The sequence below is a fragment of the Schistocerca americana genome, chromosome 2 (genome assembly GCF_021461395.2).
Source record: "Schistocerca americana isolate TAMUIC-IGC-003095 chromosome 2, iqSchAmer2.1, whole genome shotgun sequence".
NCBI lineage: Eukaryota > Metazoa > Arthropoda > Insecta > Orthoptera > Acrididae > Schistocerca > Schistocerca americana.
Genome location: NC_060120.1, coordinates 927794308 through 927808477, shown reverse-complemented (window position 1 = coordinate 927808477; position 14170 = coordinate 927794308). Strand labels below are relative to the sequence as shown.

Here is a 14170-nt window from a genome sequence, read left to right as displayed (position 1 = left end):
GATTTTCTCCTATTGCAAATGATTTCAAGTTTTTATTTTGAGCAGTTTCTTTCAGTGTGACTGGTGTCTTCTCAGACATATGTTTCTGTTATGATTATGTTTGCAAGGGATTTTTCCCCTGAAGTGATTCCTGTGTATTCTGTATCCTGTAGAATGGTTTCTTTCTTAGACATAAACATCAACAAATTTTACATTCTGTAAGGCTTTAAATGTTTATTGGAGCATGCAATTTCTGAAAGCAATTTTAAAATCAAACTAGAAACTCCAGGATGGAATGTAACAATATTATGCTACTCACCATATAGCAAAGATGCAGATTTGCGCATAGGCACAACAAAAAGACTGTCCCAGAATAATCTTTGGTCCAACAACTAGTAGTGGCTTTAGCTGCCAAAGACTGGGTCATGTGTGTGTGTGTGAGTTGTGTGTGTGTGTGTGTGTGTGTGTGTGTGTGTGTGTGTGTGTGTGTGTGTGTTGTCTATTTTTGACAAAGGCCTTGTTGGCCAAAAGCTTATTTGGTGACAGTCTTTTTTTTGTGCCTATTTGCGACTCAGCATCTCCATTATATCTCAAAAAATAAAAAAAATGGAAACCTGAAGTTTTCCATTATAACTTCAATGAATATTTTTCTTTAGAGTACACTATGGTGCATGTGATTCATGTTGTACTGTTTGAAGACATTTTGGGCCCCAGTCTCAGTGCTGGATGTCCCTGCAGTGTTTTTCTGTTATTCGCCCATTCATCTTGAGACAAACATGTTCACAGCCAATATCCTATTTATAGGTTTTGCCTGTCCCTTTTCCTAGAAGCTGTAGGTCAGTAATTTTCAAGCAATTGTTTCTGGCAAATGGCGTGAAAGTGATACAGTGAACCTTACAAATGTAATATTTAAAGTAGCACATATTGTAAACATAATGTGGTTATAATTCATGTTCCAGTTTCAAAATGCTATGGGAAACCACTGCTTAGAATGGTGTCCAATTTGAGTAGAATATTGCCAAAGAAGGGGGAAACATTGTGGAAACAAAGAAATTTAATGAAAATTTTCCACCTAAATGGTGCTGTAAGCATCATAACGTAAATGGGTTCACCTACAAATGGCAGATGACTGGCAATGAGATGCCTATAGTGCAAGTTGCACATTAAGCTAAATGTACTGTCCATGTGCGTGACTGCACAAGTTTGGCCGGTCATATGGATTTCGGTTTTCTGTGATTTCCCTCAATCACTTAGGGTAAATGCTGGGATGGTATCCTTGAAAGGGCACGGCCGACTTCCTTCCCTATCCCTCAAGGCCAAAAACCTCATAAAAAGCAACAATGACATTGGTTTTTAATTGTCCTGAAGCCAAAAATCAGATGAAAAACAACAACAAAATCGGTTTTTAATTGTTGTGGAACTGATGCAAGACATGTTTACTCAGTATGCTGTCTACCATTTTCACCCATAGGTTGGAATCAAGAAACAGCATGTTCCACAAAAGGGGTCACATTCAGAATCCATAGCCAAAAGTCACACAGATTAAGATCAGGCTGTAGGTAAATGACTGCCTATAATTCTAGCATTTCCAAAATGCATCTGCAGCAGCTGCTTCACTGGCTGTGAAATGTGTGGAGGAGTGCCATCTTGCATAAAAATGATCCTACCCGTACATTAACACTGTTGAAGGGCTGGAATGACATTGGTATTTACCAGTGATGGTACAGGTAACAGAACCCATAGGACTCACTTTAAAAATATATATATATATATATAAAAAAGGCCATACAATAAATGACGCCGTCGAACCGTACCATACAGTTACCTTTGCAGAAATTCAAGAACAAACGTTTGTCTTACTGGCAGATCACCATAAAGCAACTCATGAACATGATAATTTAATGTGGATAGTAAAGCAGGATGTTTTGTAGAATTTTATACACCATGCTGACAGGCATGTCCAAAGATCAGGCAATTCCCCATGTCCTGCATGTTACCATACCACCACTCGACTTTTCCTGCAATGATGTAGTCACACCGTGTACTGACTTTGGGTCAATTATCTTCCTCCGTCTTCCACACTGCACTTCAAAAGAACCTGTATTCCTGGATTGCAATAGTCATGCTGAGCAGGTCAATTGCAAACTGAGGAACAGCTGTGTATTTTGTATATTCTGCCGCTTACCGTGCCATCTAGTGGTAAAATTTTCAAACCATATATACACATAGGTATGCCTATATACCTGTAGAAGGATTTTGATTTCAGGCACACAGTTTCATCCACTAACTACAGCCTCCATCATTGCCTGGAACATGCCATTCCAGAGGTTCAAAATTGCTCTGCCTGATATTCCTGGGGCATAGGTGTTGCAGAGCCCAAACTCTATAAAAGGTCATTTTTTGTGGGAACTGGCACTGTACCTATAACTGGCTACTGTGGAACTTGTCAAAACATTGTTTTGACATACTGTTACTTGACTGATAACCAAAAATGGTTTCACCAGTGAAATTTGCAAGGGAAGCTAATATTCTCATAAATTTCTTCATGTTAGCACCCAAACTTTTTGCCACTCCATCTACATTTGAATGGTTCCATTTTCAGTTTTCTTTGCCTGTGATAGCAGCTGAATTTTAAAATGAAATAAATAATAGTGTTCTTCTTTAGTGATTTTAAAAATCCAAGTTTTCTTTGCCTGTGATTGCAGCTGAATTTTAAAAAGAAATAAATAATAGTATTCTTTTTTAGTGATTTTAAAAATTCAAGATCTTATCCTTAACCTAGGTTATTTTATTTTCAGGATCTTGTGTGAGACTGTGAAGGATTTTACAATGCGAGCAGCTGAAATCAGTTTAGGTCAAGGTGATGATCAGTTTGGTGGAAAATGCAAAGTTCTTAATGAGAAGCTTGATTTGCTATTGGCTACACTACATGATGAAGAGAAGATTGCAAAGCCTGAGGTATAGTGCATAATGAATATTTATTATCATGAGCACACAAACAAACACAGGAATGCAGTGATTAAGTGAGAGTTTGAAATGAGCATAATATGTTGAAGAAATGGAAGTGGATGTTTCTGATTTCTTGTGACAATGAAAAGAACAGATTAACTCAGAACCAAGAACCAATACAATTTATCAGTGAAGAACCTCTTCAGCCAATAATTATCAAAGTAAAATAATGCAGTCATATACTTGAATGTTGGTCTGAACACCATAATGCTCTAGTAGCCTTTGTATAGTTGGGAATGGTTTGCTCTTTGCCATCTTGTAACCTCCTACTGGTTCATTTAGCCTGTTATATGAGAATGTACAGTTGAATGTAGAATTTTAACCATAGTAATATTTGATCTTTTTACATAGGCAATGCGTGTTGTTGAGCAAATCAAAGAGCCTTAATTCTCTATTCTGCCACCTTTTGAGAATCAGCTCTAACAGTTTAAAGTCTGAGATAGTTTTGTTAAAAAAGTGTGTTTGTGTGCCCATGTGTCAGAATTAAGTATTGCTTTCAAATACTGTGAGCATAGGACCCATTTACCTCTGCTGTGAATTTTTTATTTCTATATTTGTCAGTTCTATGAAACTTTTTATAGTTCTCTTTATGTAAAAGTTTGAAAGTAATGTTAAAATATTGAATTAATTTGTAATAGGTTTAATTTTTATTGTGTTTTATAGCTGGGAATGTTCAGTTCAGATGCTTTCTTTTAATGGTAATTTTCTTCAGTATGTAAGAGAATCTTATGTGCTAGAGACACACTGGAATAATAAGCTAGTTTATTAATACTATTTTGGTGTATTGTTTGATCATGAGCTGCAGATATAAAAACATGTTACAATTACTGATTTCACAGTTGTAAACCAATGAGCAGCTGAATTAGGGGCATCTACATAGTAGCATGTTAACAACTCTGTCTGATTTGATGATGGTGACAACATGTTATGGCTTCGATTCCATTAGACACAAGCACACTCATGTCACTGTGGAGCCTTCCTCAGATCATTATGTCACAGTTTACAAGAAATAGGTTGGTGCTTTGTCCTGCTGAAGGTGCAGGTAACCTGTGGTATACTGAAGGCAATAAAACAGATTCACATTATCAAACTGTGGGCTTATGTAGCCTATCATTAGCTGGTGACAGATAATGGTAGGCTTATTGGCACCACCATTTCATCCCATTTACATATGCCCCACATGAGAATACCTCCAGAACTTGCTTGAATGGTGCCCTGCTGAAAAAAGAACTACATCATCTCATGTGATTTTTTGTACTCAGTATTCTGCCATTAGTTTGTACCAACATATACCATGAATAACCAGTCAAGGTAACCTTTTGTCCACATTTTGAGCATCTGGTGGCCATGTTGTTCCTTTGGCCACATTAATTTGAATGCCCTTTGAGATAGGGTTTCTGTGCCCTATAGGGACGAGTTGGTTCACAATAGTACGCTGTGTCACTGGTTGATGTTGTCCAGCATTGAAATGGCGAGAGATTTGCTCCACTGTGGAACTTCTATCTGTTGCTACAATCTATGATAATTGACAGTGGCTTCTGTCTTTCAAATGTTGTTTTTTATTTATTCATTTATTTACCCATCATCAAGCATTGTAAATACTGTTGATTTTATCATTGTTTGTACAAAATAAGGAGTGTCATTGTGATACATACACATATGTACAGTGCATATCTGTATTATAAGGCATCTGTGTTAGTAATGTGTTAATGTAAATGAGCTGTATGCAACATAAGTAATGCTACAGCTGGACAATACACACAATAAGGATAAAATGGTGCAGTAAACTACTAGAAAACCACCACAAAGGAAACATTAATAATTGGAGGCATACCATATTTAATAGAAAGATCACTTTCGCTAAATGTTTTAAATTTTTTTATATTCTATAATGCCTTTTGGTTGAGCCATCTTTGTGTAGTGTTCCCAAAGACATTCAGTGATGCATTGTTAATCATTTACCTGAGATATGTGTTGTGGTTGTATATAGACTGTTCCTGTTTGTGATTCTGTAGGTTTTCCTTGGTAGCAACAAACAACTAAGTGTTTGATTGAATAGTGGAAACTCTAGTTTGGAATACAAGCAATATTAGGAAATGAATACATTGCTACTCATCGTAACAATGACTCTTCGAATTGCAGACAGACACAACAAAATAGTGTTACGCATTATAGCTTTTGGCCAAAACCTTCTTCAGCAGAGGAAACACACACACATTCACACAAGCAAGCTCACCTCATACACGCATGACCGCTACCACAGGGAACTCCGACCAGATTCCAGACGGAGGTGCTGGTGGTAACAGTCATGTGTTTATGATGAGTGCTTGCTTGTGTGAATGTGTGTATGTTTCTTTCCTGAAGAAGACTATGGCTGAGTGCTATAACATGTAACAGTCTTTTTGTTGTGCCTGTCTGCAACTCAGTGGTTCGTCTTTACAGTGAGTTGCAATGTATCCTTTTCCTAATATTGTTCAGTATATAATTGCTTTTTTGTAAGTACTAGTCTTCAAATAAACATCTATAATAGCACAAAAAAGTTTATAATTATGTTTCAGTTCTTAAATATGTAGATTGGACCTGAAGATGTGTCTGTAAGCTGTGAAACTGGTAGTGTGGTCAATGAAAGCTGAGTTTTACCTGATGTCAGCGATGTTTTCATTCATCATATATGAAGGGATATAACTGTCAACAATTTTAGTTTTTTTTTTAAATATGATCTGCAGGATACATGATTTCTCACTCAAGAAATGCACCTGACCACCATTTTTGCCAAATAATACTTTTTGTGCCTGAAGAATTGCCCTATAACAATATTTTATAGGTTAAACGTCTGTGAAAAAGAGCACAATAAGAGTTAAGTAATAACTTGGCACTTACAGAAGTCCCAAGTTCAGTTAGCAAATAGATGCCTCAGACTAATTTAATAGATATGTAGTTTTTGTGATTTCCCCACATTGGTTTTGGATCAAGAGGCATGCCAAGAAATCTATTTGATGTGGCATCACTGTCATTACTGCAAGGCATTCCATCTCCCTCCAACACAATAGTTATTTGCAATTCATTTGGTCAGGAGTGTATAATATTGTGTGGAGTGTATATGGTTTGTGGGAAGGATGGAAAAGAAACATTAATTTACCAGTTACTGAAACAGCAACTACTGGAGTAAGTTTAACACACACAAAAGAATAACAGCAGTTGAATCTTTAGTTTTCACAACTTTCTGATGATATCTTTATCAAAAGAGAGAGGCAGAAAAGAAAATATGCAATAGCAAACATGTAAGGATGTGATGTTTAACAAGAAGCTTTTTTTGGATTCCACTTTTGCACTTTACTTTCCTTTTAATTAATAGATTTCTTTCCTTTAGAAATCTGCACTTACTCCGCTTGCTGCTTTCTTTATTGCTCTTTGTTCTACATGTATAGTCTGCAAGCCACCATGTGGTGTTTGGTCGAGGGTACTTATGGTGCCAATTTCTTTTTCCATCATTCCCCGTCTATTTGCGAATGGTGTGCTATAAGAATGATTGTTGATAAACCATATTAGATCCAATTTCTCTGATATTTTTTTCATTATTGTGATTTCACAAGATGTACATGGAAGGAGGTAATGTGTTGTCTGACTCTTCCCAGAACTTACTCTCTTTGAATGTCAATAGTAAATTTCTCTGTCATGCTTATGTGTCTCTTGTAGCATCTGATACTAGAGCCTGTCAAGAGCGTTATGCTCTCATGCCAATGAAACAATCCTGGGATGAAACATGTTATTCTTTTCTATCTCCCCTATTAACCCAGCTGGTAAGGATCTCAAACTGATGAACAGTACTCAAGAACTGACAAAAAATTATTTTCTAAGCTGCTTTTTTCATGGTTTGAAGTACATTTCTTTAATATCTTTTCTGTGAATCTCACTCTGGTATCAGCTTTCCTAGAAATTGTTTTGTGTGTTCATTCCTCTTTAGGTTGTTCCATACAGTTACTTTCTAGGTATTGTATGGTAACTACTGCTTCCAGTGAATTTTTGTCAATTTTGTAATGAAACTGTAGCGGATTTCTTCACCTATTTATGCATAATATGTAGCATTTATGTAAGTTTGGGGTCAACTGCCAGTCCTCTGCACCAATCGTCAATCCTTTGTTAATTTTCTAGTAGTTTGCTACAATCTTCTGGCATATAGACAACTACAACATCAGCCTCATGAAGCATCCAGCGTTATCTGCTAGATCATTTATATATATGCTTTTATCACACTTGTGGTGTTCGTGAAATTACTTTTAAATCTGTCAGTTTTGTTCTGCCAAGGGTATATGTTGAGCTTTTTCTATGAGGGAGTCCTGATTCCAGACACGGACCTGGTTTAATCCTTGGTAATATCATATTTTATTCATTAAATGACACCTTCCTGAAGTTGATGAACATAACATCAACCTGGTGCTGCTGTGTATGGTGCTCTGGATCTCTTTGACAAACAGAGTGAGCCGTATTTCATAGGGTCAATGTTTATGGAAACCATGTTGACCTTTATAGAGGAATTTATTGTCCAGCATTGTAAAAATATGTGAGCATAAAATTCTGAGATCTTGAAAAACACTAAATGAAAGAGGTTCAATGTGTTTTTCCTGTGTTTAGCGTGTGTGTGCACTTTTTTCTGGTTGCTATGTCTGAAGTCAGTAAGGAGACCTTCTCCTTCTACTGTTCTGAATCTATTAATAGTCATGTTTCAGTTTTGCATTTCAATTTTAGTTACATAACACAAGATATAATTAGGTTTTGAATTGAATTAGTACATTATTTCACTGATTTTGCTTACTACTTTTCAGCCAACTGTGACTGGAATATTGCCTGAAGGAGAAGAAAAGGGTATTGTGGAACAACCTGAGAAAGAAACTCCTCAGCCAAAAAGGGTAAACATTGTATTTCAAATATTGATTTGCAGTAACTCTGAACATTGAAGCTTTACTGTGTATCCTAGAATACACTGCCAGTATGCCAAAAAGTATAGCCAAATAAACTATTGTGCTCTTTAAAAATGAGCCTGAAATGTGCCTCTTTTTACACAAAAGGAAGAAATTATATCCAGAGGAAAGTGGAAAGATTACCTGTTGCAACTGATATATTATAACTTGAAAAAAGCCTTCATAAAATTAAATCAGTAAATATCCTACAAGTTGTGTAACTCCCTCTAAGACCATGAAATTTAATGCTCATATAATAAGAATTAATTCTTAATGTGATACGTGAGCAGTATTATTTTATTTGCGAGACCTCTTCTTTAGGTAAAGTAAACAGTAATTATGCTGTGATTGAGGGTGAGGGAATATGTTTGCAGAATGCAGTTTTCTGCCAGTTTGCAGGGCAATATTAAGTGGACACACCTAATTACATATGAAAACGCCAAAAGCAATAATGCTAAAAGCATAAAATATTAAAATTTGATACTAGAGGCCATAACACTGCTAACCTTTCGCTGAACTGTTTTGTTTTATGAGAAGTTAGAAAACAGTTCCATGAGTGTTTAGTATGAAACATCAAAGGACAAATTCTTTTTCTCTTAGTAGTAGAATTGCAGAAACACAATTGGAGGTCTCTGCTCACTTGCTCATTAAGTAGTGAAGAAAATAAACAAACCAAGGGAAATCACATGTATTCCTATAAGTCTGACATTGTCTCACAAACTAGTCTGACAAAATGAAGAGACAGAATGGCTGGCCAGTTCTTTCCTTCTGGAGGTGAAATTCTTAGTACTGGTGAAAGAAAGAAAAGTACAAGAAATTATCCTAGCTTTTGAAGCTATTTGTTCATACCCTGGGGAGGAAAGGTTACTGGCCAGCCATTCTGTCTCATAATTTTATGCTTTCTCATGTGAATTTCCCTTTTTATATATCTAACTTGCTATGATTTTCATTACTATACTCCATTTAAAATTACTTGATAGTTGACATCCATCACTTTGTGCTACAGTGTTGCCACATTGGCTACCACTTGGTTAAAGATGACACGCAAGCGTGGCTAGTTGCTTCATGAGTGCTGAAATGCTGTTAATGTAAATCAGAACAATGTTGGAAGCTGCTGCCATTAGGTATGATGGGAACACAAGATACTCAGTCCACAGCTGATTTTAAATGGCCAATGACTGAACTGTGGCAGACAGCACATTTTGCAGCCCTGAATTTGCATTCATGTCCTAACCGAACCACAACATCTTCATGTGCAGTCTCTCTGAGAAAAGAGTGGTCAGCAACCTGCAGCAGAACTAATCATCGTGCTTGCTTTGCTCACAGTGATTAAAGCTGAACTGTATGAGCAAGCTCAAGACAGAAAAAAATTCAGTTCAGCACTAAAAGTGAACTGTAACTTCTCACCTTTGGAACTCATTTACAGGTTATGGGCAACATAGGCAGATCCCAAAAGAAAGCAGAATCATAGGAAGAAAAATATGAGCAAATAAAAAAGTATGATGATGAAAATGATGCAGCAAAAGATTCAAAATAAAAAAAAAATTGTTTGAAACCAATTAATTGAAACAATAATGGTAATTTTGGTAAATATTTAAAAAAGAAAAAGAAATATTTTCATATTTGAACCCACCTCCTTCTCCATCACAGTCTGTGATGTCACCACTGCGCTACAGAGTACTTCTTTGCGATTAAATTGTTTTATTTTTGTAACCAGTTGCAACAATCATTTTCTGCCTTCATCCAGTAGCTGTCCGCTAGTGGTGTATACGAAATATTCATATTTTGTTATCATATTTTGTGTGTGCATGTGTGTGTGCGCGCTTGTGTGAGCATGCATGCGTGTTTCTGATGTGTCATGAAATGCAAAATAAAAGGGTTCAACTCAGGATTCGAGATCCAAACACAAGAAGAAAAAAAAGCTAGACAAGGCATTGGAAGTTATTTGACCATTTGTTGTGACAGTTGGGGATTGGTGAACAGTTCAGGTACAAAACTGAGTGGTCTGATTGGAAGAAGACATGTCCAACACATGGAGTGTCAACTATCAAGCAATTTTAATCACAGTATAGTGTATATTGAACTGCTATTTGAATGAGTTAGAATGTGAATAAGCAATTTCCTCTTGTGTACTGTCTTTTCCATAATTTCCAAAATTCCTGTAACCACTTAAGTCACCTCTTACCCTGTATTGCTGTTCAGATTATATTCTCTTCTTTGTATGCTTCTACTTTAATCTGCTGGAGCTGTTCTGCCTTCTCTCACAATTTCTCCTCTTCACTTCCAGCTATGTGATATCCACAAATTTCATAGCATGGCTCACTGACCTTGCTACTTTCTGTTGTGTCAGTGGAGGCCTTAGTTAATTTGTCTCGGAGAATGCACTTTTTGAGGCGTAATCAGGCCAACCACAGCCTATCCCAGGTGCCTCACCTGTGCTATAGATTTTCTGACATCCTTGCCCATGTCATAGTGCAGCTTTAAAATGACTCCTATAATGAAGGTGGAACTGGCTGGAAGCCCATAAAAATGACTGGTGAGGTTTAGAAAATGTGAAGATTTATGCAAACAACCCAGAACTCCAAGTTATGGGAGACTTACTAAAGTATGAGAAGGAAAAGACATTGTTTGTACCTGCACTGGATAAGATTTGAAAACCTGAGACATCAGTAATCTCTGTCTTGCTTATTATTAATTCTTTCATCTTTTAAGTTCTCAGGTTTTCAAATCTTATCCAGTGCAGGTATCAACAATCAGCCTTTCCTTTTCATAGTGTAAAGCAAGTCTTGCCTGACCTGGGGTTCTAAGTGACTTTTCTGTAACTCTTCCCCTTTTTCTAAATCTTACCAGGCCTTTCCTTTCATCCTTCTACCTTTTCTCCCAACCCTTCTGCCAGAAGATCACGCATTTTCAGATCTTTTCATGTTTTCTCCTACCACTACTTGGTGAGAAGATTTTATATCTGTTCATATTATATTTTCAAACATTGATTATTTTTTGTTGATATGTTTACCATACGTGTTTGGATTAACATAAGCAAAATGCCAGCCTTGACTGTCCGTAGTAGTCTGAGGCACAGCATTCACAAGCTCATTATTCGGTACTGTATTGATCATTGTACTTATAAATTTATTTATTTTTCTGTCCATAATTTCTTTTTAAGTCCATCATTTGTTCATTTTGTTCCTTCTCACTCCTTGAATGCTTTTCTTACATCAGGCATGTACCAAACTTGCTTATTGTCACATTTACATTACCTCTCTATCAATTCATTTTTGTGAATTAGATTTCCTTTCCTCTGTCTTAACTGTTGTAGTATCCTCCTGTCCTATGTCACATTTCATTCTCTCATAACGTTTTCTTCTTGCCACGCTTGTGCTCTTGTGGCCTAGAGCCATTCTGTCTTCTCTTATTACTGTACATCTTCATGATTGACCTTATCATAATATCTTTATTATTAGAACAGCCAATATTTCTGCCTTGCCTATATTCATCACTATTTGGGTGTCCATACATTATAGCTTTTCCCTATTATTGCACCTATCATAAGTATTATTATTTATGAAAGTCATATATTTCCAATGATAGTAAAGTTATGGTTTTGTCTTCACCATCTTGCAGCCAGGATATCATTTAGTACACTTTGCTTGCATCTTGCTTACAAACTCACTTTTTTCCTGCTTCTTAAAGTAAGCAAGGTAGCAAAATTGTTAAACTGTAGAGCTCCTATTCAACAGCAGCAGGATTCAAATCATCACCTGACTATACTGATTACACCTTTTTTATCAGTTTCATAAATCATTTCAGGTTTCCTTCAACAAAAATATGCCTGATTTTCTGTCTCAGATTTGTCCAACTGAACTCAGGCTCAGTCTCTAATGATCTTCTCAAAGTTAAAATGTTATATCGTAATTTGGATTCCTATTCTTGCCTATGACATGTGACTCTCTTCTCCCCCCCCCCCCCCTCCCCTGATTGTGTCTGATATTTTCACATCTCCAATTATACCTCTGCCTGTTATTACTTGAAATCCAGGAAGAGATACTTTGAGAAGATAATGTATTTTTTTTTTAATTTTATTTATTTCATGTTCCATGGATCCAGGTACCAAGTGAATCATAAGGATATGGAGCCTGTCAAATTGATCAAAGTTCAAATATAATTTACATAACAACAATATAATGTAAATAAAATATTGATTACAGGAGATTACTGAATTCATACAAAATTGTGTTTGACTGTGAATGGATGAATAATATAAACAGGAAGAGAAGTTATACTAAATATTACAGTAAATAAATGCATGAATACAGTCCTAGAATATATTCTCATTAGGTTCCTAATTGGTTTCCTCAAATTACTTTTGAAATGATTCCTTAGGTAAGACAGTTGACTCTTTCCTTACTGGTTCCTGTGCCTTTGAACTGTCTCTAATGATTGTATTGACAAATGAACATTAAATTAAGAAAAGCAATGAAATGAAAAAAATGTGTTAAATGCTATTTGGCTGGGTAACAAGTTGATACCCTCTTAACAACGGTTTAAAGAAACTAATACAGGCTGTAAATCTGAGTGGAAATTTTCAATATGTGTGTTACTGTTCACAGATTACTCAGTAGGAAAAGAAAAGTGATATATGCTAATATTTGTTACTTTCTTATGTTGTAGTTGCAGTTTGCCCAAAAAGAGGCATTAATGTCAAGGGCAAATAGCCTTAAGAAAGCAGTAAGGCAGTTAGTGGAACATACGGAACAAGCTGTTGATGAGCAAAATAGTCAGCAACAGCAACAGCAGCAGCAGCAGCAGCGCAAGAGGTCGCATGACCTTCGGCCAATGGACTCGCTAAAGGTTGTCAGTTTTATTATTTTACATTTTGTACTATATCCTTCATACATTTGAGAAGTAGAAAATATCAGCTTATGAAAATAAGAAATTAAAAAGAGAGGGTCTACAGTCTCTCGCAAGAGTAATTAATGTAAATGGAAGTTACTCTATAAATCAACATGAACATTTTAGGTTGAGATATTCATGGCAAAAAGTAAGGTTTATTGTGTGTTTTAGTAATTGTAGTAAATAATGTTAGTACTTGCATAAGTTGCAAATTGATTCTAAATACATCAAGCTATACACCAAAATGTAAGTGTATTACAAATACAGTTATATCACCAATGGAAATTCCTGTATGGAATAATATGTAAAATAAAGGAGAGGCAACCACTCCCCTGTAACTGACTGATGTGTGGTGCATAGAAACACACAACAGAAAACTATTTATAGTAAGTTTTGAGCTCTTGCTCTTCTTCTAGTAGATGTACACACACACACACACACACACACACACACACACACACAGATACCCAAAAGTAAAGTACACACTTGTGGCCATGATGAGAGTGACTGTTGATTATCGATATCAGTTGCTTGGGCAGATGAAAATTAAGAGGGTGTGGAGAAGGATACATGAGGATAGGAGGGGTACTGGGATAGTGTGATACAAGTCTTTCCACTGATGACTCAGCAACTGCAGTTATGGGAATGCAGTTGGACAATGTTCCTAACTACTGTCAATATTTTGACAAGTGAAATGCCATCATTTTCAAAGTGCAAAGGAAATGGGACATTATTATGTATGGCAACTTAAACCATCAGTGAGCAGGGCTACATCAACCAGGGAACAAAAGACAGCATATGTAGGGAGATAATACACACTGTAAACAAGCGCCACCACAAACCAAAGATAACCAGTGTTAGACTTATCAACAGTGAAACATTAAATAACAGTGGGTGAACAAGAAGTGCCACCTAACAGTGGGTGAACAAGAAGTGCCACCTTGGTCCCTTTTTTTTTTTTTTTTTTTTTTTTTTTTTTTTTTTTTTTTTTTTTTTTTTTTTTTTTTTAATATAAGGGAGAAAGCATTATTCAATGCAGGATTTAAGCAAAACCCTCCATTCTTGTGTATAAGGTCATTTACTGATGTAATCTCAAAATCATTTTGGAAAGTCTCCATCTTCGATGTCTAAAATTTAATATAACCTATTTAGGTAAACTGCATTGTTTTTACCTAGTACATACAGTTTGTCCAAGAAGTTCCTGTATCCCTAGATCAAAACAATGTACTGTAAATTATAAAGTAAAGGATTTACATAAAAAATGATGTATTCACAAGGACCAATATGTGCACTATCACATCTTACAAAGAGATCCATGTATCTCCATGTCCTCT

General features: G+C 36.0%; 1 protein-coding gene across 1 annotated transcript in view; it reads left to right on the top strand.

Annotated features, from left to right (window-relative positions):
- Positions 1-14170, top strand: part of LOC124594870 (diacylglycerol kinase eta) — a 563158-nt gene that overhangs the window by 342906 nt on the left and 206082 nt on the right. The window contains exons 11-13 of the mRNA XM_047133339.1: positions 2778-2937; positions 7812-7895; positions 12615-12794. Coding sequence (XP_046989295.1) covers positions 2778-2937; positions 7812-7895; positions 12615-12794 — 424 coding nt within the window. The remainder of the gene's footprint in view (positions 1-2777; positions 2938-7811; positions 7896-12614; positions 12795-14170) is intronic.